Below are 23,958 nucleotides of genomic sequence, written 5' to 3'. Positions count from 1 at the left end.
TTTTCTCAAAGGAGAACACAGGAAAATTGATTTACAGAGCAGATATGTATGCTGTAGCAGACAAATAAAAACACAATTTAATTTCAGTTGGAATTTACGTTTGTACACAAAATAATTTTTTACTAAATAATTTATCCTCTGGACCCCCACCCAAAACAATCTACCAAAATAGATTTGATAAGGGATTTGAGTGATTCTGATTCAAAAAGGGGATCTGATGCTCGATTCCGATTTAGTAATGCTACTGAACCTCAGTTTTCAGCTGTTCTTATACGGGCAAACAACCATGCACAGACCTGAGCATGGTTTATTGGAAGATGACATCTGCAGCAATCTTTATGGACACACAGTTATGGGTTAAACAACACTGTCTGAATATGACAACTAAAAACTAGCCTTTTCTTCTGTGTTTAGCGATCGGAAACATGCCGTTACATGCGAAACGTCTGTCAGTGCTGCGGTGAAACCGATGAGGCGGTGCACTCTGACAGCAAGTTGCTAACACTTTTCTGTTCCAATACAGGCTGTCAAACAAGATGGGCTGAGCCTGAAGACGGCTGCAGCAGCAGGAGGCAGATGTGTTCCGGGAGAGATGTGAGCACAAAACGCATGACAGCCTCTGCATTATGTCACTATGTAGGTGTGTGTGCAGGCCAGTGTGTGTGTGGGCGCTTGTGTAATAGAAAGATAAAGTAAATACATTTGTATTTGTACAGCTTGTATGTACAATATGTGAATTAATGCATGTGTATATAATGTATCTCCCACCAGTCATAATCGCAAGTGTGTGCACCGTGTGTTTAAGACTGCATGTCAGTTACGTTTGCTTATAGAATGTTTGTGAATTTGTGTGCACTTTGCATCCCACGACTAAAGAAATCATTAAGAATTAAGCTTAAGTGCTGCATTTCAGGGCGTCACAAGCACATTATGAGCATACTGTAAGCATATATGATGCTGCAGCACACACAGTATAGTAAACCTCTGGGGAATTAATACATGTTTGACTTCTAATATGCTCACAGTGTGCTTACAATAGCTCACACTGCATCATAATGCAACTGTTACTCATTTCTCTGTCTTCCTTCATTCATGCAACAAGCAGCAGAGCTGAATCTGCATCTGTATTATGTCAGTGTGTTGCTGGTGGCCCAGCTTTACGTCACAATAGCACACAGCTATTTTTCCAAATCATGCAGTAATAAATCTGGGTCTTATTAATTAATGCCAGAAAATAGCTTATATAATCAGATGCAATTACTTTCGCTCCTTGGGAAAGAATTTATCTTGAGTGTTTCATTTATGGTGTACAAAAAGGCAAACACACATCACAAATCACACGTTTTTTAATACCGCCCCCTCAGCTCACTTTACATAAAACCTGCAACTTTAAAGTGACGCAAGTGGCAACATGGTATGGTGGAGCAATTTCAAAACCTCATCTTCCTACGCATTTTTAAATATACTTTTTAAAGACCTTCACTTTGTTCTTGTTGTCAGATCTGAGTTATCTGATGGTCCATTTGGCCATAAGAAAATACACATTTTTGTGCTGTTTTGCCACATACCAGGAAATTATCATTATATTTGCCTTCCATACTTTTCATTCTCATATCAATACCTCCACTGTAATTTTTCAGCACTGTGTAAGAGCCTTGTCACCCTTTCATCTGCCCTGTTAATGTTCGCCAATGTTCAACCTTGTACTGCAATAAATGAATGAATATGAAATGGAATGGAATGAAAACACGAATAGTTTTCATTCCATTCCATTTCATATTCATATAATAACTGAACAAAATCTCTCCACTCAGCAATCGCTCCATAGTCAGCAGCCTACAAATGTGATAATGATGAAATTCCGTCTACATTCTCCAGCTCACTCGCTTACATTTTTACTGTCTCTACAACAGATAAACACAGGAGAGAAGTGCATCAGCAGTGAAAGATGAACAAACAAAAGAGGCGCAAGTCACAGTAAAAAGGATAAATGCAATAATATAAAAGTAATCAGGGTGTGATTTGAGACGGATACAGAGGCATGACACCCTTGTTAGCACAAAACACTGAACACACCCCGCCCCCCTGTTAGCTCTTAATTCTATGCATGATAATGTTTTTCACCAGTTACTCATGTCTACAGGGAAAAAAACAGGCAGCATGGTGCTTTATTTTATCTGGAGAAATGAGAGGGACCAAGTCCGGGACAAGACACTCTGGGTCAGTCTGCAGTGCAATGCGGAGCAGAGCGCCATGCTGACTCCAAACCTGAGTCATAGCCCTTTGTCGTCTAGTCCACGGGGGCCTCGCCAGAGCCAGAAAGAGAAAAAAAAAGCATAGCTGTAGTTACACATCAGCAAACAGGTACGGACTGACACAAAGATAGATTGTCAAATGAATAATTTTACAGTCCTGTGACAACCAGCAGACCTGCCCCCGGAGCCAGGCGGTAGGCTATTACATAACACTGTCCCTTTACCATTATTTTCCAACAGGGAATGACCTTGAGAGGCAGGCAGAGCCCCAGCCAAGAGAGGCAACACCAGATAGGAACAATGCGGTTCAAGGGCTTGATTCAGGCAAATCTGATATATTTCTGTGTAATCCTGCTGCCCCTATTGTCTAGAAATGTATGTGAATGTGTGTGTGTGTGTGTGTGTGTGTGTGTGTGTGTGTGTGTGTGTGCAGGAGAGATGGGGGTGCAATAAGCATAGAGGGGCTGGTGGATGAGATGTGGTCATGCCTGCATTGATTTGCAAAAAGTATCTTCATGGTGAGGATGATGTGGGTTAAGGAGACACACCACACCCCCACCTTCTTCCTGCAGGCGCGCGCGCACACACACACACACACACACACACACACCCTTGCAACATCAGCACCAGCGCCAAACTACACCAGGATACATCACACCACACCGTGCCACGTCGTGCCAAGCACAAACAGCCCACGCAAAGTCCCAATTATAATCGGCAAAATTCACACAGGCTGCACTGATCAGGAAGGTTGTATAAACCAGCCGTCACCGATGCTGATTTGTCTCTGTAGTCACACTTTTGTTGTTGAATCGAAAGCCTGGTGTGTGTGTGTGTGTGTGTGTAGGCAGTCAGAGTAAATCCAAGCAAGACACAACCATGTTTATCTAATGCTGACAAGTCGCGGGTTTGCGTTCAAAACGTACAAATGGCATCGAGAAACCAGCTGTGGAGGCCATGGTGATACATGATATGTGTCGTTCGTTATTGTCATTTGTGTCTCATTAATATGGACCTAACCCGCCAATAAATGCATAAACTGGTCGTGTGAAACAAAAAGGATGACGCACCAGGTTGCATCATGTAGGTCAGTGTGCAAAAAAAAAAATAGAATTTTCTCCATGCACAAAACGAATCATTCAACATATTATTACACAGAGCAGCCATCCTACCTTTGCGGGAGTCAACGGGAGAAGTCCGGTCTGATGTTTGGACTGGTCAAAAAGAAAACCTGCGAGGACGGAAAAAGAAGCGATTCAAACGTCTGTAGCTGCTCTTCTATCGAGCCACTAGGACCTTAAGATTTCTGTCGTGCGTTTTGTTTTATTCTGTGGCGTTTTAATATTATTTTTTGCGGGAGTAAAGTCAGCCTCGATGAAAAGTAAGCGGTGCGGGTCCGTAGGATGCTGCTGCTAAACACACACTACTGCTGATGTACTGAGAGGAGGAGACAGATACTGACACACACACACACACACACACACACAGAAAAAGAGAGGGGGGGGGCTTGCTCCCAGTGTGTGGTTGGGTATTATTAATAGGATAATGCTGATGATGCTGCGAAGAATAATGATATTAAAGTTCAGCTATTGGCGCTAGAAACACGACAAACTAAGTATTTCTCTAATGTGGTAAAGATGAGATGCAAATCCACACAATGTATGTTATCTAGCTAGCTAAACCAGCATCTTAAAGGGAATCAATCTGTTTTGTTCAGCTGCCGCAATAGTTTCGCGCCACATAGAATACAGGTAACATTAACACGTTAGCTAACGTTAGCCTACAAACCCAAGTAACCTGGCTAGGTATGCCAGGGTTGATGCTAAAATAACTTATTTAAAAGGTGAGTAACTTGGGAGTAACTAATAATAGCTGGGTAGAGAAGTAAAATATATTTCTAGCCTAAATGTCAGCAAATGGCAAAGTCAATGGCGGAAAGTAAGATATAAGGGGATTAAAGGGTTTACTTTTTTCAATTGTAACCTTAGAATAAAGTTCACTAAGCTAGCTGACTTTGTAAGGTTCATAATGATACAAAGTCATTATATTCAACATACTGTCAATAGCGAGGTACTGGTTTGAGTTATGAAAACTGAGTAGTTCAAAACACTAAATTCACGCGTTTTTGAAAAAGTAGGTAATTTGTGTTTACAGCCATTTGTACTTTTGCTCTGGCTAGCTCACTGGCCAAAAAAATCATGTAATGTTAATGTCAAGTACCAACAAAGCTATCAGCAGCTAGCTAGCTAACTTTAAAGATTTTTTTTCTTGCAAACCTTAGCTAAAGGAGTTATAAGCTTGTCATAGTAACATCGGTGAAACAAATCAGTCCACGTAGCACCAACATTTAAAATAAGATGTTTTATGCTACTAAGTGATTGCCTTGGTGAACCTTTGCGTGATGTTACATAAAATACAGAGGGATAACTTGTGTGGTTGTACAAATATTACTATCTCATTCGGTAAGTTAAAGTCTAGTCTACTACAAAGCATAGATATGAGAGCGGGAACATCATGATTTTATTTGGTGTATTATTTTTGTTATACTGTAGAGTCCTTGATGTATTTCAAAAATAGTTCTGCAAATAGTATTTGAACATTTATAAACATGCCTGTGTGTGACAGGGTGGTCTGCCAGGTAACAGACACATCACATGTTTGATGCCTACACCTTGGTGTCCTAAAATTCTTCCTTCCTTCTTCCTTTAGTTACTTAGTGTGGGAAGCATGAGGTTGAGACTTAGGCCTTTTTCACAGAAGATATTAAGATGTGTCACAGTAGGAAAAGCACAGGTGTAAATTATAAAATGAATGATGGCATGATTTCCTTTGGTTTCAGGCATTGTGAATGCTGGCTCCCTGTCACTGTCATGGCTTAATGGGACACTTGAATACAACAGAGACATCATTAACGTTATTAGTAACACCTGTTCTTTTCCTACTATGACAAGTCAAAATGTCTGCTGTGAAAAAGGCCGATATTGTGTTCATTGTAACAACGTTAGGATTGTCAGAGACTGATGCACAGCACTTCCTGTTTTGGGTGTTAAAGTAGGGAAGCAGCAGAACAGCGACAGTGTTATAGTGCCATTTCTGTATTCTCTACAGTGAATCAGCATCATGCTGTTTAACAATCTGTTCTGGTGCAGGAAATCTACTTACTGAATATGATGTTGTCTCCTATATTTTCTTCAAATGTCTGCCATGGGATTACTCCCATGTGTTTTGAACTGCAGGTTTGGTGTAAGGGGAGGTACTGTAGCTTTTATACAACAGAGCACATGGGCTATTATGGTCATACAGACGGAAATATGGACTATAGTACAGGCTGAGATTGACAAGACCATCATCTACCAACCTGTTTTTAATCACTAGATTGAGTCTGTATTCCAGTCTGAAGTTTTTCTTTAATGTGGAATAGGTTTTTCTAGAAATGTTATCTACCAAAAGTATTAGAAGCATTCTTGACATAATTGCATTTTTATTGCTAGAGTAACACTTATTGATTTGAGCAGTGTGGCTTTCAGATGCAGTGTTCACACTCAAGCTGTTTCTATTTTAGGTTTAGTAGATAGGAGAAAATGGATAAAATCACACTAGAAGATATCAGTCCACAAACTGAGAGAGAGCTAACTTCACCACTCTCCCCCAAACGACCAAGGACAGATTGTACAGTGACAAACAACCACAGTGGGAAAAGCAGGTTTGACTTTCCAGAGCTTTTGACATTTCGGAAAACCATTGGCTCCCCATCACCAACAAGTACGTTGCAGAAGAATGCGGGCCTAGTATCTACAGCAGAATGTGGGGATATTGAAAATGAAAAACCTCATGAGCAACCGCAAGACACTAAATTAATTGCCCCCCCAGTTACTAAGTTGACTACTTCACACACTGACGATGCACACACAGGATCATCTAAAGTCTGTTTTATTGCTGCTCAGAGACGCTTTCTATTTCTGGTGAAAGATGAGCAGCCTCCAATTACTGAAACTGACAAGCTCAGCTCATACCCAGTAGATGATGCAGGTGGGGCATTAGCAGAGTCTCACACTTCAAAAGATGCCAGCACTGACACGTCCAGTCATCCTGATTGTAAATGGCTGGGGAAATCACTTGAAGATGAGCCCCCTGGTGGTTGCAATCTTCCCGCTGGAAATGACGAAGATGGGAGACAGGTGCAAAATAGTGTCAGTCAAATCCAAGCATTCACCCTTAGTTCAAGTGATGAAGAGGTCAGATGTCGTTGTGATTGCACTTGTGAAGAAACGCTACATGACACCAGTTTCTGTAATACATGGAGCCAATCTGCTGAAGTTGAAGAGAGTAATCAGAAGAGGGACGAGTATGGATTTAGTGAGAATATCCTTTTCAGCAACGAAAAGGAAGAGGGTAACTGTCCCATATCTTCCAGTGATTATGCAGACTCGAAAACATTCTACTCAAACCACGAAGAGGAGCCCTCTGGGAACTTGGCAGAAGGTGTAAAAAATGAGGAAAAAATATTAGAATTGCAGCTTTGTGAAAATGAAAATGTTGCCGTCTGTGATGGGGAAACAAAAGGCCAAGTTAATGAGAATGGCATGAGCAAAAACTCCATCCCTTCTGCTGCTGAATGTGCTGAGGGATCAATTGTTGCTTATGATATGGTATTAGTCAGAAATATTGCAATTGAGAATGTGAGTCTTGAAGCTGAAGACTTCTGTGGGGCAAAAGGAGAGCATCCTGCTGGCAAGATGATAGCCAAAGCTCGGAGTGAAACGGCTGATCACACAACAGAGACTCCAATGCCTGCAAGAATCAGTCAAGAGCCTGCTGAAGGAGATAATGATGCAGGCCCTTTCAGTGTAATTGACCCTGCAATCTGGAGTGAAACTGACAGGGAGGCTGAAGTGAAACTCTGTAACTCAGAGAACATTGCAGGTGTAGAATTATCTCCACCAGTAAAAGTCTGCAAGATGGAAATGCGTCTTCCGCTCTGTTCTGACAGGCCATCACAGGAGGTTTCAGCTCCCGACCAGACCGGGCGGTTTAATCACCAAAGCGGAACACAGCAGTGCAAAGATGAAAAAGAGTACTTACCTGTATGTGAGTCATACACAGAACCACAGGCTTGTTCCATCACCACCAGTGAAACACACAACAAGATTGGCAATGAAGGCAGCTGTCATTGGAAAGCCAGTCCCAGCAGCAGTCCATGCAGTCCCGCAAAGTCTCCTCCTGCTGGGGATGGAAGACAAGAAAGCCATGATACTATGGGACATCAGTTGAATGAGCAGGATCAGTCTGGCTGTTTTCCTGTCAGTCTTGACCACCTGAAGACACAGAAGGTTGAATATTTAGAAATTGAATTAGCCAGAATGGACGAGGCAACTGAGATGACAAGTTCTGAAGAAGAAATAAGAACTGATGTACATGGGAAATCAGAAACCCCAATGGGCTTAGAGGGAAAACTTCTGCAACAAAATAAAAAACACAAAGAAGACACAACTGAAATGTCAACTGGTGATTGCATCAATGACTGGACAGATGGCAAAATAAGTAAATATGACAACGGATTAGCACATATTGATGAGGAATTGGGAAATAACCTTGAATTCTGGTCTGATCACCAATACAATGCTGTAATTCCAACAATGGAAGGGACAACAGTTGAAAAGGAAAGAAAAGAAGAGGCAAGTGTTGGAGAAGAAACTGATGTGCATGGTAACTCAGAATCAGAAGATGGCCATCAGCAACAAAGTCAACAGAAAGGAGACATGACTAAGGCGTCACCTGATGAATGGACAGAGGGCAACTTGAGTAAAAGTGGCAACAAATTAACTCTAGTTAGTCAACATGAACAAGGAAACAAGATCAGTTGTTTCTCAGATAACCAACACAGAGCTGAGACATTCATGGTTGAAAATAAAGATGACCTTTTGGCTTTCACTTTTCCTCCAACTAGTGATGCAGTTGTGCCAGGTCCACATGAATTCATCCATTCACAAAATGCTGACAACCCTACAGCCCTAAACTGTAGTGACAGATTTTCCCCAGTGCCATCTGCCTTCACTTTCTACGACTGTGTGCTGGGGACTTTTGACACTTTCGAAAGGATGCAGCTCCCACTAGATGATGATGACGATTATGCTGGCCTGAGCAACAGCCCTCTTCTTACCAGCCTGCCTGGGCAGCTGTTGAAAACACCCCAGCAACAACTTTACCACTCCATGCCAGAGGCAGAGAGCAATGAGCATGAGGAGGTACCAGAAGAGAAGGAGGAGGAGGAGGAGGAGGAAGAGGAAAGATTTGAGTGTCACACTGAGAACATGGCAAATGGATTTTTAAGCAGTGATTACAGTTGTAATGAACTCCCAAACTTTATCTCAGCAGCAGACGTTATTGCTCTTGGATGGCCAGAGCAACAGCCTAACGGTGAATCAGCCTGTCCTTCCTCTGATTGCTTCCAGGATGACTTAAACCCACAGTCAATGTCCCCCACTGTTTCCTCTAAGAGCGACCAGCGTCCAGCCTCTGATGTGAACGACAGCCCAAAGTTTGAGATGAAAAAACAATTCGACATGGTCTTGAAAGAGCTGAACTTGTATTTTGATATCAGTATAAGTGACTTTGCAAGTGACAGTAGAGCATCGTCACCTGAGCAGTGTACAACTGAAGCCTTGGAGAGCGACACTTCAGCCTGCAAAGAACATCAGAGCAACCTAGATCTAGGACGCCATAGAGACACATCATCAGGTAACTACAAACAATACGACTCTGTTTTTACTGTACAGTATACAATTAATACATTCAGTCACTTGATATTATTGGTAAAAGACTGGTTCCAGTAGTATTGACAGCACCCAAGAGTTACATATACAGCAGTAAGCACCATTAGCAGCGTTCATAATTGGCTATCCGTGTTTCATTTAAATATGTTACTGTAATATTTATAGTTTACTCCGTATTTTATTATTAGTGTGTAGACTACAGAAACCTTCTGTACATTATGAAGATCATATGAAAGCCATAACACATAAGGACAATCTTTTCTTGGTGCTGCTGACTGTATCGCCATCCAAACAATACTCACAATATATATATATATATATATATATATATATAAATACTTATATATACAGTATTGTTTGTCTTTGTTCCTCGCTGTGCAATAGGTAGCCTACTGAAACTGAAAAAAATCTGTCAGCAAATCTTAAAAGAATAGTTTGACATTTTGGGAAATACTCTTATTTGCTTTCTTGCGAAGAGTCTCCTCAGGTTGCATGGACTCTGGGAAGTGACTGTGCCCGGCCAAGAAATATTCCAGCAATAACCCCCCATAAAACCACAATTTTTAGTTTTTATACTTGTTCAAATTAAACAAAATACAATGTGTTCATTAGTGAGCTTAAGAGGTGTTTGTAGGCTGGTTGTTTTCACTTTGGACAGACCCAGACTAACTCTTTCCCGTCTCTCTTTTCCTGTGTCAATGCTAAAATAAGATAATCTGCTGCGGGCTGTAGCCTCATATTTAGCATACAGATAGCCGAGTGTTATCAATCTTCTCATCTAACTCTCAAGTGAATTAGCGTATTTCCCAAAACTATTCTTTTAACCATTTGAGCTATGTAAACTACTATATCTCTATTCCATGCTGCTAAGAGTTAATTTTAAATTCAGTCAATATAGGATTTTTCTTCAAATTTCCAAATATTGAAAAACAGTTTAGGCATGAGAAGTTGTCATACAGTCTTTAAAAATGTTAAATGTTCTTTAAATTTTCGACCAAATGAAGCGAAAAGTCAGACTTTCATGTTTAGATACAATATACAACATTGTGTAAAAGCATTGATCAACTAAAGTTAGATAACTGAATCAAGGACAAACACTTGACCTTGTATAATATGTAATATTACACATTAAAAAATTACCATGAGGCTTAAGAACAGGCTGTCAGGGTTTTAATCATCTTTATTGACACCATGGTTATGTTCAAACAATGATGCTAGAAAAATAATAAGGACCAAACACTGCTATTAATATATTCTAACTGCACTGTGTTGCATGTCTATTATTAGATGATGCTGATGAAGACCGCAGCCTGGATATGTGTGGAGGTGATCCAGTGGTTTCTTGTACCTCTTTCGGTGGTGACGGCGAGCAGGAGGTGCCCTATGGCAGCCACCTGTGCCAGGAAGCATCCATGAACACTGCAGAGAAACACAGAGGTTCATAGTTTTCTTTTTAAAACAACAACAACAAAACAGCTTATTATATCTTGAGGAACAAAAGAACCAAATATCAACAAAGTGCCCCAGTAATTGGTGTTGATAACAAGGGTGAAACTAAATTAAAATAATGGGTTGCTCTATCAGAAAACGTCTTCATAACATTTTCAATTAAAATGACGAGTCTGAAAAACATTACGTGGAAATATTTTAATTAGTTAAATGTTATTTTATTCTATTGTTTTCAGTGTTGCATGGTTAACACTGAGTGTTGGGTGATAGACTTTAAAAGGTCAGCTAGGTTAATTCAGTGAGGAAATACAATTACTTTTATTGATTTGTCTTTTGAAATTGACAGAGCTTGCGCTCATGAATGTTCAAATATTCATTTCCCTTCCTCAGTAAGCTGCAGTGGAACGATAACACTGTCATCAATGCATTGTTTAAGGGTAAAAAGAGCAACAAATAAGACAGAATTAGCCAGTCCCTGTCTCTGACTGTCAATATGTTCCTTTCAGAGCCCCGGGAAATGGAGCAGAAAAGGAAAATGTGGTCTCCGTCCTTCATGTGTCAACCATTCTTGGAACAATTGAGCCAGCGTGAGTTTCATATTGTAATGGCGGATAAAAGACTGAAAAGGCCCTGAGCATTTTATTGATAAAATGGTGGTTTCTTTTTGGATAAGAGTCATATTTGTTTCAAGATTAAAAAAGGAAGGACAAAATCATTTGAAAGGTTTTTAATGTCTTTACATATTGTCATGACTGGTGTACAATGGTATGGATCAGTCTAGCAACGTTTTTTTAGGCAAATTGTAAAGCATTTTGGTTTTTGATTTTACCACATGAAAGCAAACTGAAAATTATATTTAAAAAAAACCTTCTCCTCATTTTGCTGGTCAACCGTGCATTATGAACCCAAGTGTGTCTGCTGGGAGATAAGTGGGCTGTCCTCTGAATATTTAAGAAGAGAGTCAGTCTAACAACCTACCTACCTGGAGGTGCAATGTCTTCACCTTGTCAGTTTGAGGGGAAAAGTCTTAATAGCATGGCTACTCTCTCTGCACATTGAGAAGCATTATGTTAATCTTTCAGCAGTTAAACAAGCTGAAAGCATCAGGAAAGGCAGTATGTCCATTGTTTGTTTTTTTGTTCACCGTGGTATCTTTGCAACCATTAACAGAAAACAAAAGCCAGAATGCTCTGTGGAGCTTTGGGCCTAAACAAATGCATACCCAATGCACAATGTAGAGTATGTAGGCTTCCGGGCTGCCAGGCATGCAGGACTGGTGCATACTGTGTTGTTATATTTTTGTGTTGTTGTGTTTTTGTGTGCAGGACCGCCAGAGCAGCCCAGGAGACTGGAGCCTCTGAGAACATGCACACGGCCATTCCGGGTTGGACTTTCAAAGAGAGCCAAGACCAAACACCTACACCGTCCTCACCCCTACAAATGAACATCAGAAAAGCAATGAAGGTGATGTGCGTGCGTGTTAATGCGTGTGTAATTAAACTCTTAAAAGCCTTCTTTGTTGCCATGTTCAACAACTGAAATGTTATTTTTCTGATTTACAGTGTATAACTCATGGTTTTCTTGAGCTTCTTCTCTTTCTTGTGTGTGGTTGTGGTTCCTGCACATTTTAACTGCCCCTTTAACCAGGGAAGGCTGAATCCACAAATGTGTTACATTAAACACATTTACATGCATCCGCTCACTGGAGGTTCCCATACAATCACAGTATGCTGCTGTTTGCCCACTGAGCGGCTCAGCTGCAGCAAGTGCCTTGCCTAAGGGCACCCTGACAGCATTTGTTGATAAAAGAAAACCTGCTTCCTGTCCACATTTGCACTGCTGGAAAATATTCTGGTTTTTAAAAATATTTTCCCCAATATTTATTTATTAATCTATTTATTTATTTATTCATTTATTTGCTTCTTTCCAAAAAAATGTATACGTTCTTGTTGGCCTCGGTTGGTTTGTTACATATAATTGGTCCTTATGTGTTTCACTGTAGGTGTATTGATGCAGTATGCTATTCATTCCTGTTATGTGTGGGCGTATTCAGTCAGGGTAAATGAGCTGAGTATGTTCAGTGTTATGTTACAGTGTTCTGTTTTTACCATTAAATGGGTTCACATGTACTGCATGCAACATATCCTTGAGCAGTTCTGTGGGAGGTTAGCTGGAGTTGAATTTCTAAATGGCCGGTTCGCTATTGAATTAAATAATAATAATTGCATGTAAAATATGTGACAAACAAGAAGCATTTACTCACTTTTCTGATGTTCCATCACTCAGGAAAAGCAGTGATACTCAACATATGTATTTGTCTAATTTGTTTATCAGCTGTGCGCTGATTTTTCTTCTTCAGCATAACGTATTGTTTATTCTATTAAAGATATAATACAGTGTATGATACAGTGTGTTTGCGTAAAAGCTGCTAGTGTCATAGAAATGCAGTTTACCTCATTAAATGCTTAACAGGTTTCCAAATACAACAGGTAGTCAGATACTGAATTGATTTTAACATCAGCACTTGCCGTAGTGGCTGTAGGCTGTGGAAGTGACACCTCAGCTCAAGTTATAACGATAGTATCGGGGGGGTTGTTTGGGTTTGTGTACCTGCCATCCACAGCTCCCTAAATGTGAAGTGACTAGATTTGCTATTATTCTTAAGTCAGGCTGTTTTTTCTAGGACACTTCTGGAGACTCAGTGGGTAGAGGCAACGGAAACAATGACAACTTGCACCTGCTTAAAGTTATAACAGCGTTACAGTTTGCCTTAGGCTTCAGTTGCGAGTAGACTGCTTGCTAAACCTGCCCTGTTAACTATTTTGTGATCTGAAACTTACTTTGGTTCATTCCTTTAAGTTCTCTTTGTAAAGGGGAAGAATAAAAAAGTAGAAATTACACAACACATTTTTTTTAATAATTAGGATTTTTCTCTTAAATATAGCTCCAATTGTTCCTTTTGTGTTGAGTCCCGTCAGTGTGTTTTATCAAAGCAATTAGACCAATATTTTATTCACTGATGTTTTTCAGGATTTTGGAATAACATTTTTTTCATGTCCTGGTCACATCTCTGAAACCAAAATGGTAGGATTTTTTTCAGTAAATAAGAGTTTTTTGGGGAGCATGTTGTTTCAATGAGCAAGGTGCCTCAGCTGGCAAACAGGCAAGTGCAAATCAAAAAGAAACAACGACACGGTATGGCTTTCCAAAAATAATTGGATTCAGACGCTACACATTCAATCTGCCTTTTTAATCAGGCACAGTCTGTGAAGGCTGGGAGAGTTGAATTAGATTTTTTTCGATTGATAATGACTTTGTCAGTGGTAGTTGTGTCTGAGCTGTATTTGCCCAGTTTGTTTGCTGATTTGTTGCAGGGCTTAATCTTCACATGGATATGGATATTCTCTCCCCCTTTAGCTGAAAAATTATTCCACTCAGTCGTTGGTAATGAGTGTTTTTTATTCCTACAAACTGCCAACTTCTTAATACATTATTAATATATCAATTTCTATTATTCTAACAACTTAATGTTCCATTCATTGTCTTTAATGAGATCAAATTTCCATCTGCAGTTGTAACAGTATTTCATCTATTGTTATTTCTTATTGATTACACACAGGCCGGTAATCTTCTGGTTTTTAGTTACACTTCACTTGAAGTGTAATGGACTGTGTTACCTATGCACTATTCTTACATAATTGTCACATTTCAAAATTAAAGCATGATGAGGCATTACCACATGCATTGTAATGACGGTGGGGAATTAATTCCAGACAGTTTTACAGTTAATGAAGCAGACTATTATTATTAGGAAGTCTGTTCTGTTCTAAAAATGTATTTGGCCTACATACTGTAGGTAAAACTGAAAGTAGACTTTTGTGAATTTGGAAACACATCAACTGCTGCAGCTACCGGATGAAAAATGTGTCTATAATAGAATTCATGATAAATCAGTTTTTTATGAGATCGCATATATGGTTGTTTTATAAAGTTTCGATTTTTATAGCATATTATTATGAGTTATTATCATGGGCTCATAAAATATTTATAAAGCTTTCAAATGTTTTTCACTCTCTGTTTGACCCTCAAATAATCCCAATTATAAATATTACAATTATTACACATTGTAATGTGTGATGATTTGTTTCTTATGAATCAAATGAGGAGCTGAAATAGATAATATTTGGTTAGAGTAGTGGTTAGAGGTTGATCAGTTTTTTGATTGATTATCCGAAGACCCCAATTTTCAAAAAAATAAGGTGAAATATCTTTCCCAAAAAACATTTAGTAGTAGAGGGTTAATTTTCTTTTCCCTTTTACGTTAGATGTGATATTAGGTTTCCTTAATAAACTTGCTGCTGCCTCTTTATGTAACATGAAAGAGACATTACAGCTTTAGAAACAGCGAGGAGACTTCAAAGGCTGCAGCGGAACCAGAAGTTATCGTTTTTCTTTTAAGTTCTTACAAAATTACTCCTCCCCCTTCTCACAAAAGCTTCACTGTATAATTCACTTAACACGATGATCTCCTAGCATAACTCAGGGATCCAAGATGTCAAACAATACCAGAAATTAAACCTGGCAGTGATATACATTCCCATGTTTTTAATTTCCTCCCCACCACCAAAATTAAAGGGATTAGGCATGCACACATTTGTTCATTTTGATTAGGCGGAATGGAAGACGGGCATTATCCCAGCATGAGAGTCCAAGTAACGTTATTATGCTCGTGGAGAGACCTTGAAGATGCAGAATACACACACTTCCACCTCCCTTTATGCCCCTTGAATCATTTGCATGGTTCTTCTGTGTAGGAAGGCCTATACTTAGAAAGCTTATTACTGGAAAGCTAGAGGATAATTAATGGACATCAGCCAATATCCCTTCAATATTTCAACGGCTAGCAACAGCAGGTATTATTCACATTATTATATAATTTGAATTGCTACTTCTTCTTTGGCCCAGGCTTCTTGCATTATGAATAAAGAGAAAATGTGAACGATGCAAAGATTAACAGGCAAAAAATGTCTATCAAATATGTAAATAAAGGCTTGTTTCTCCTGTGCAAGGAAAACACAACATCTTTATTTTCTTCTTTCCACTGTTATATCGAGTACACACTGGGGCCTTAAGGTATCTGTCTGTATATTATCAAAGGAGAAGCTGTGGTGTCAAACTGTCTGCAACAGACTACAGCATCTTTCCAAAGCAAACAAGCAGGGCTAAGAATTTGCCTTTCACACACAGTACAGCACTGTATGTATACTCACACACACTCACTCACACAAACTAAGCCTGCATGTATTTGTTGCCTTTTTCAGATCAATAGCAATCACTGGGCCACAGTAGCAGAATCAGATGATCAAGTCGGAGACTAAAAATACACTGTCATCGCCTCTGCACACTACTGAGTTCACTGCTGGACTGTAATGCCATGAAAGTGACTTTTGATACTACAAATGTCATTTAATGGATACTTTTATCATAAGTACATGGTACACTTCATTTTTAATCTGATGTGATATGACTGAAAAGCAGTTCTGGCAGAGAACCTGTAGTGGACCAGGACAAAAATAGTGTTCAGTGGAAGTTTCATAAATTTAAACATCACACAACATCTAAATATCCTCAAAAGTGGACCAAATATATCTCACTGCTGTTTCGATCAGGTCCGCCTGCATAGTAATCTCTACTTTGGTACAGAGCAGAATGAAGGGTAGCGGCCTGAGAGAAAGGACAATAAGAGGATTTCACAGTCGAGGGTTATGACACAACTTTGCATTATTGTTTTGCCTGCTCCTGAAAAGCTCTAATTAAATTGCCGTTGACCGGATGCAGACCTGTCTGAGCGCAACAGACAGCAGTGTCGGTTGAATACACACGAGCCTCGCTGACTCATGACTAGAGAGTCACTGGTGGGGTGGGGGGGGGGGGGGGGTGGCAACTAAGACAGCTGTCCTGAGGTTTTATTAAAGCTCTGCACACAGAATGGTCAACACTGCTTTACGATTGCTTCAAACCGAACAAATTTCACACCACAACAACAGAAATTTTTGCATTGATACAATGTGACGCATTGCATTGTGGGATTGTTAGCAGAAAGTATGTCATGGAAACAACTTTTTTTGTTCTATTGTGGGAATTTTTGAGGGTACTATACAGAGGATAAACAGACACACTAACAGACACAAATACAATGTCGGACAGAAAATATGGGGCACTACATAGTAAATATGAACTTTAGACACAAGGTTAGTGTTCTGTCTGAAAAATGCAAACTAAGTGGCAAAACATTTTCCCCGAAACATACAGATGAGTGACAAATGAAAGAAAAAACCAACATAATGTGTCTTAGTGCACCTTGTTGTTTAAAAAATAACAAAGTTATGACCATAGTGCTGGCACTTTATTTGCAGTGAAAAACCTCAAAAAAGCAGGACAAAAACATTTTAAGCCGGCCACGGACAGGGAAAGAAGGGCAACATGAAATGCCAATTTTTGTTTTTAGCATATCACCCCAGTGTATCCTGCATCCTTTCATGTTGTATTTTGATTGATTGGTTTGTAAATGTTTGTAATAGCAACTGTCACATTGTGGGATTTGAGTTTGGTCCTAAATTTTGGACTCAAAACTCAAAAATGGCAAAATGCTGACAAAGTTTGTCTTCACAGAAGTTTTAAATCGGCCGTTGGAGGACAGTAAGGCCATGTTTCTCTCAAGTAGTCAGCTTTCTTCTGGGACAGACCAAAATCGCAAGGTGTAAAGGGGCAATTAGTAAGGTCACCACAAGCCTCATCAACAGCATCGATGCTACTTGACATCGATTCTCTCATTGAAGTCTTTTGAACTCTACTCCAAAAGATATTCCCTCATTCGTGTTTTGATGATGGTGTTGGAGAGTGCTGTCTAGCACATAGCTCCAGAATCCCCTATACGTGTTCAGTTGGGTTGCGATCTGGTGACTGTTAATGCTGTGTTCATGTTAGAGACGGGGAAAGATTTCCATTTGTATGACTTGCGAGCATTCACATCATCGGGTGAATCAGGATTGTGTGATTGCAGAGTTGGTCACGTGAGAATTGAAAATACTGTGCATTGACAGTATAACACTACAGCCATTCAATTGGAATGACAGATGTTGGAGTTTGTTGCAGCAATGTCTCTTTCCAAACATCATGTCCCGGTTACTCAAGTTAGTCCACAGACCTTGTTGTGAGCAGTTTCATGTAGGAACTACTGGTAGAAAGAAAATAGTTGCTACATGAAACTGCTCACAACAAATCTTTCGTTTTTCAAATGTATTTTTTTGGCGCTTTGAGCACCACAAGCCGAGTGCCATATAGCCCCATTATATTCAAAAAAGGCAGACATCTTTACGGCCGATATCTCCAAAACTCAGCAACTCACACCAAAACAATCTAGATGGATAAATAGTACCACAGATAAGAGGAAAAATATGTATTTTTGATTTTGGGGTGAACTGTCCCTTTAAGATTTCCTTCCGTACAGCTAAAATGACTGCTATAACTGCTAATAAGTCATACTATACCTCAGAGGTGTCTTTGAATGGATGGAGTTAAATTATGACTTATTTCTCACAGTTACAGTGTTTTGATTTTGTAGGTCAGAACGGAACAGCTTCTGCCACACCATAAATCATCATTAGGGTCCATAACCTCAAATGCTGTTGTGGGCATGTCAGTAAAATCTACTGCTGAGCATTGAGGCGGATGGTTATTTTAGTGAGGCAAAGTCCAGATGAGTGTGTGGAGCCTGAATCAGGGCCAGGGCCTATCAGCTAAAAGAACGTAGGTGGGGCCATTTAGTGATGGCCTGAATTAACAAGTGCCAAAATCTCTCATAATTCCATTATGGTACTTCATTACGTACATGCTACAGTACCATTTCAATCCACCCACACTCTGAATACTGGCCTTTTGTATCCCAGCTGTCTCCAGAGTTCAGGTTTGAGGCTAAATACTGTGCATTGCTATTCAGATATGCAAAATGTAAAAATCATCATGCTGTTATACATTAGAATTTGTGAGGATTCAAGAAGGAATTCGTGGCTTCGTTTGGAATTAAAGGTCTGCAAACTCAATACAGATTTTTTAACACGTTCACCTTGGGCTGATTAAACATGCAGATATTCAAAGTGTGTGTTAGTGCTAAAGCACAGTCACTGAGCTGACATGAAAATGAGGGGCTGTCATAAATTCACCGCATCCAGTGACTAATCGCTGTCTGCCTCTCAGCTAACCCCACAGGCATGATGAGAGAGGGCATTAATCTGCAGAGGACTAGCTGGGGAATTTGTTTCCTCATCTTAGATAACTGCAGTTTGTGCCATTAACCTGTTTAAAACTAACAACTACTTAAATGAGCTACCAATATTAAATTATATTAAAAGAGAAATCACTTACAATAAATATAACAGCCAGGGCACATCCTGGAGAGTCAGTCTGTTTTAGAACAGCTCCTGTGGCCTGACAGCCATAGAAATTTGATAATGTTTTAAATGGGATGAGCTTTGCTTCTTCTAGGGAAACTGCTTGATAAAGCTGGAGCGTTCAGCACAACTGTGACCGGATAGAACAGAAAATTGATGCCTTTTCTAAGCAGATATGCCAGCTTTCTGAACCTCATGCGCTTCAGCAATGAACATTTCCAAGACAGTATTATCAAATATTTTATGGCTGCCATTTCACTGTATCAGTCAAATGACAATTAATCAGTTTATTATAGTTCTGTGACTTGGTTCCCCATTGAAGAAATACTGCAGAGCAGAAGCTTAGCGGTGCAAAGACAGAAGACGTGTTATTTTCTTTCAACATTTAATCAGATTTATGATTTTTCTCCTCAGACACTGTTTGGCATTATTTTTCCAAGTGGATACTCTTTGAAATGGCTCAGCACTGTCCTCATAAATATGTCAGGCACGCTCCACATTTCTGGTGAATGATGTTGGGACTTGTTATTGACCCCAACAGCGCTTGACTGTGTGCTGTGGCCTCTGTGGTGAAGTAAATCACTGTATTTGATATGAATTCAAATGCGTATACACTTTTTGGGAACATTAGGTCATTGTGATGATCCCCTGACTTAATGCAGCGCCACAATAAGGTTGACATTTTTGTTTTTGTTTTCTTCAGGATGAATTGTAATACCTTTAATTCCTTAACTTTTCTTTGGGCACCATCATCAGGTCAAAATTTCAAGTATTTACCAATACTTTGGTTTATGACCAAATACCTGCAAAACTAATGATATTCCCATCAGCCTCAACTGTACTTTTAAGTACTTTAAGTGCTAATTAGCAAATGTTAGCATGCTAATGCGCTAAACTAAGATGGTGAAGATGGTCAACATTATACCTGCTAAACATCAGCATGTAATGCCGCATTCACGTCATAGCGGCATTATCGAATTTAGGAGATTTCGACTTGTAATAGTGTAAATGTAATTACGACTGGGAAATCCAGATTTGCTCCGATATCCGACTTGGCACTTACTGATATAGAAGTGCCTGAAAACCAAACAAATATGGATGCCTCACATCAGCCAAAGACTGTTGTTCAATGTAACCCAAATGCAATGGATATGGTGTTAAATTGTCAATGCACAGAATTTTAATCCTCACGTGACCAACTTTGTATGGCTGTAGACTCTTAGTCTTATGATCTGTTTATAAACAAATGTCAGTTTAACCATGCACTTTACGTTGAATTCATGGGAATATGAGGCAGGAGTATGGATTAAATTGTAGATTACATGACAGTCAATGTATGATGAAATGGTTTACTTTGGCGGGTTAATGCAAAGCCAAAATCCACACAACAGGCATTCTGACAGCAGGAAAAGCACAAGTGTGAATAATAAAATGAATTATGACTGAACTCTATTTAGTTGCTTCAGTCTCAGGATCCTGGTATTGCGGATGAAGGCACACTGTCATGGCTTACTGGGACACTTGAATAGAACAGAGCCATTGTTAATGTTAGTAGCAACACCTGTGCTTTTCCTCCTATGACAAGAAAAAATGCTGTGAAAAAGGCCTATATCCAGAAGAACAGACCAAATGCAGGTAGAAACAGCATGATTCCGTCAATATACAAAGTAGAAAATGTACTGTATGGAGAGTTATGGTGTATGAAACCATCAAGTGTATAAATGGAAAATCTAGACCTCGAGAGACAGGCATTCAACAGGTATTAGAGGGGTGACTGACTGGAAAAGTGTTTCATAATGTTTCTACATGAGGCCTCTGCTGATAGGCTGACAGGACATGCTGTTTATACTTAACAGTAGAATAGATTTCTTACTGCTATCAGTGTTGCTGCATGAGTCACATCAAAGAGTTACCTTCTCTGATTTTCAGTAACATCTTTGCTGAGGTGGCACGAGTAAGAAACATGCAGTAAGCAGCGCAAGCAGTACTGATCTTGATCAGTGGTGTTTGATTTGTTCAGACCTACACTATACAGTATCTGTTTAAATTTGTCTGGCTGGGAGTCAGCATTACCGCTGGTGCTTAATTAGGTGTATCTATTTCAGCTGAGGGGGAGAGGAGAGGAGAGGAGGGGGAGGCTGCGGGTGTTGTCAGTGAAATTGTTTATAGTACATTGATTCTCCAGACTAATTCTCATTCCACACAAACCCCCCCTGATTCGCGTGACGCTGTTTCCATCATTGATCTCCATTGTGCTGTTCCACAACAGTCATGACGAAACGGCTCTGGACGCTGCTGCAGTTGTTGCTGCTGCTGGCCACTTTTTCTACATGTGATAACACACAAAAATGATGCATATATATTGAAGTGCTTCCCATAAACTCTCAGGTGATTGGTGGTGGCAAGTAGAGACGGATGAGGTGGAAATGACTGATTGCATGTAAGAATAGGAACATTGCTGATGTGTTATTGCATCAGTCTGGGAAATCTATTGCTGCTGATCCTTCGTTGGACACCAAGAATAAATCTATGCACTGAGTGGATAATTTAACATTTGCACTTCAGAATTTATAACTGAAGTGTTATATCTGGCTGCTGCAGAAACTGATGTAGCCATTTATTTGAAGGACAGACTCTTTAACCATTGGGCAATCCGACTGGGAAATACTTTCCTGCTAGATAACCAGGCTATTTCACTAAAATCCCAAAGGTACTCTGAAAGGCCTGACCCAGACTGCCTCTTGTCTCTTGATTATGACAAAGCACTTTGCAGCATCATGACAGCCTAGAACCATCATCAACACCAAGACATCTAAGCCCTTCATTCACATACTGAGGCTGTTTTCACTGTCCAGTTTGGATCATTATTTCTGCAGCAGTATTTGCATTATATACATTTTTACTTTATATGGTAAAAAGTAATGACCTTAAGAGGATTCGGCAGAGGAAATCGAAAAACAAATATAAGCTGTATTAAGAGCTACAAATAATAAGTAGGAAACATTTTGGGGCTCTATAAATGTTCAGAATGCTGAGTGAGTTAACAGTCGTCAGAGCTGGAATTTGAAGTTAGTTCATAATGTTACCGGTAGCCACAATTTTGGGACTTACTTATCCGCTCTTTTGCGGAGAAAGTATGGAGCTGGAGCTGGGAGGCAATTAGCTTAGCTCAGCATAATGACAGAGTTTAGGAGGAAACAGCTAGCGTGACTCTGTCTAAAGTTAAAACATTTGCCTACCAACACCTCTAAAGCTCACTAATTAACACGTATCTAGTTTTTTAAATTCCTACTGTGACAGCCCTCTTGACTTCCTGTTTGGGCTGTCTTTCCCTCTTAGTAGTGAAGCAGCAGGAAGTGCATCACTGATTACACCTGTAATCACCTGATCACCTGTGCCTGCTGCTCCTCAGCTATATAAACTGGTGGATTCAGTCAGTCCCCCCCTTCATGTAAACAGTTTGTTGTTTGGGTTAGGTTTTTCCTTGTGTTTATTTTCTTTGTTCATTGCACTCATTCAAACACACAAAACACTACTGATTTACAGACTTTACATTGCCATTGTTTAACTTATATTTGGTGAATAAATCTTTAGTTAGAAAGTCATGTGTTGTCCTCTCCTCTTTGTCCTTCCCTTGAGCTGGGCTGTGACACTACACAAACTAAAATTTAAAAAAGGCAATTTGTGGTTTCATGGGAAATCGTGTGTTGTAACTATTACTTGGCGAACAACTGCTGGGCACAGTGACTTCCCTGAATGCTGTCGTCATTGTGAGATTGGCAGGCAACTAATAAAGACGCTGCACGCAACTAATGGAGACGCTGCTGCTTGGCAGAGGGATTGATAGACTGTTATTTGTCAAGAAATATTTCCAGCACGTAACTCCCCCTAAGACCACAAATTGTTGTTTTTACATTTCTTTTTTGTACTGATTAGAACGAGATGTAACGTGTGAATTAGCGAAAGAAGTCATTAGGTGTGTATTTTTGAATTTTGGACAGAGCCAGGCTAGTTTCCCCCTACTTCCAGTCTTTATGCTAAGCTAGGCTAACCGCCTCCTAGCTCTAGCTCTGTACTTATTGCACAGACATGAGAGTGGTATCAATCTTGTCATCTAACTCTTGGCAAGAAAGCGAATCAGCTTATTTCCCAAAATGTCAAGCTATTACTTTAATAAACACTGTCAGCATTCAGTGGGAATGCTGGCTATTCCAAATAATGGTCTCTGCCTGTATGTGCACACTGAATACAAGCAGTACTTATTCATTAATACAGGGTCTAATTATGTCCCATGGGTGCAGGAAAAAAAGAGTGAACTGTATTCCCCTGTTTTTTCTGTCCCCATGGTCCCCTGCAGGGTGTCACGTCATAAGGACTGTACAAGTGTGAAAAGGTTTGACCTCTCCAGGAGGGTTTGTCAATACTCTGACCCAGGATCACGCCTTCTCGATCAGCCGTCTCACACATCCCTGCAGGGATTAGCTGATTTGTCACAGAAAAACTAGAGGATTGGCAAATCTGTCTAAATTATCAAGATGCAGGCAGCACCTTCCACAGAATAATATTGATGTTTTTGGAATTGATGTCTGTGTTGGCACAGAGGCTAATAAATGGCTTTGATCTGGTCAGAGAAATGAAATGCCAGAGAAGATAGGGGTATTAGTGCTACTGATGAAATAATATGGTGATTTGGGGGAATATATAAATTAAGGTATCATTGACTGGAAATATGGAATATAAAAAATTGAGATGAGAAATGAGAGTTGATAGATGAGCAGAAAAACAGCCAGTGAGAGCAAGAAACAGTAGCAAAACAAAAATTCTCATATCATCTCAATGTTTGTATTTCTTCACAATGAGAACAACAGATCAATCCATTTAAGAGAGCTATGTGTTGGAGGGGTGTGTTTTAATGCGAGGAGTTGAACTGAGATTTAGTCTTCCATGTTTTCTTTTTCTTTTTCTTTTTTTTTTACTCTCCCTCCTTTCCAGAGAGAGGGCCATGAGGGAACCACTGCTGCAATGCAGCAA

At 39.8% G+C, this 23,958-nt stretch overlaps 2 protein-coding genes across 4 annotated transcripts in view; one reads left to right on the top strand and one right to left on the bottom strand.

Annotated features, from left to right (window-relative positions):
- The window catches only part of vsnl1a (visinin-like 1a), a 34,506-nt gene extending 30,829 nt beyond the window's left edge, over positions 1-3,677 (bottom strand). Inside the window, exon 1 of the mRNA XM_044170415.1 lies at positions 3,428-3,677. The gene's annotated coding sequence lies outside the window, so the exon portion shown is untranslated. The remainder of the gene's footprint in view (positions 1-3,427) is intronic.
- Positions 561-13,950, top strand: LOC122863691. Of its 3 annotated transcripts, none has more exons than XM_044170414.1 (5): positions 561-594; positions 5,818-8,993; positions 10,316-10,465; positions 10,984-11,064; positions 11,803-13,950. In XM_044170414.1, exons 2-5 carry the CDS (start codon positions 5,837-5,839, stop codon positions 11,919-11,921), a joined length of 3,507 nt encoding a protein of 1,168 aa, XP_044026349.1. In that variant the 5' UTR covers positions 561-594; positions 5,818-5,836; the 3' UTR covers positions 11,922-13,950. The 3 variants fall into 3 exon arrangements, with proteins under 3 accessions (XP_044026349.1, XP_044026348.1, XP_044026347.1); XM_044170413.1 differs by lacking the exon at positions 561-594 and adding an exon at positions 3,800-4,006; XM_044170412.1 differs by lacking the exon at positions 561-594 and adding an exon at positions 3,800-4,098.
- The last annotated feature ends 10,008 nt before the right edge of the window (positions 13,951-23,958 follow it).

The sequence above is a fragment of the Siniperca chuatsi genome, linkage group LG16 (assembly GCF_020085105.1).
Source record: "Siniperca chuatsi isolate FFG_IHB_CAS linkage group LG16, ASM2008510v1, whole genome shotgun sequence".
NCBI classification, from domain to species: Eukaryota; Metazoa; Chordata; class Actinopteri; order Centrarchiformes; family Sinipercidae; genus Siniperca; species Siniperca chuatsi.
The sequence above is the reverse complement of the archived record's forward strand: the minus strand, read 5'-3'. Positions and strand labels throughout refer to the sequence as shown.

What these genes read in the sequence shown, in the direction of transcription:
- LOC122863691 (XM_044170414.1), top strand. Translation starts at nt 5,837, where the DNA reads ATGGATAAAATCACACTAGAAGATATCAGTCCACAAACTGAGAGAGAG. An exon ending in CACTGCAGAGAAACACAGAG is followed by an intron (nt 10,466 to 10,983) that starts GTTCATAGTTTT and finishes TGTTCCTTTCAG; the next exon opens with AGCCCCGGGAAATGGAGCAG. An exon ending in CTTGGAACAATTGAGCCAGC is followed by an intron (nt 11,065 to 11,802) that starts GTGAGTTTCATA and finishes TTTTGTGTGCAG; the next exon opens with GACCGCCAGAGCAGCCCAGG.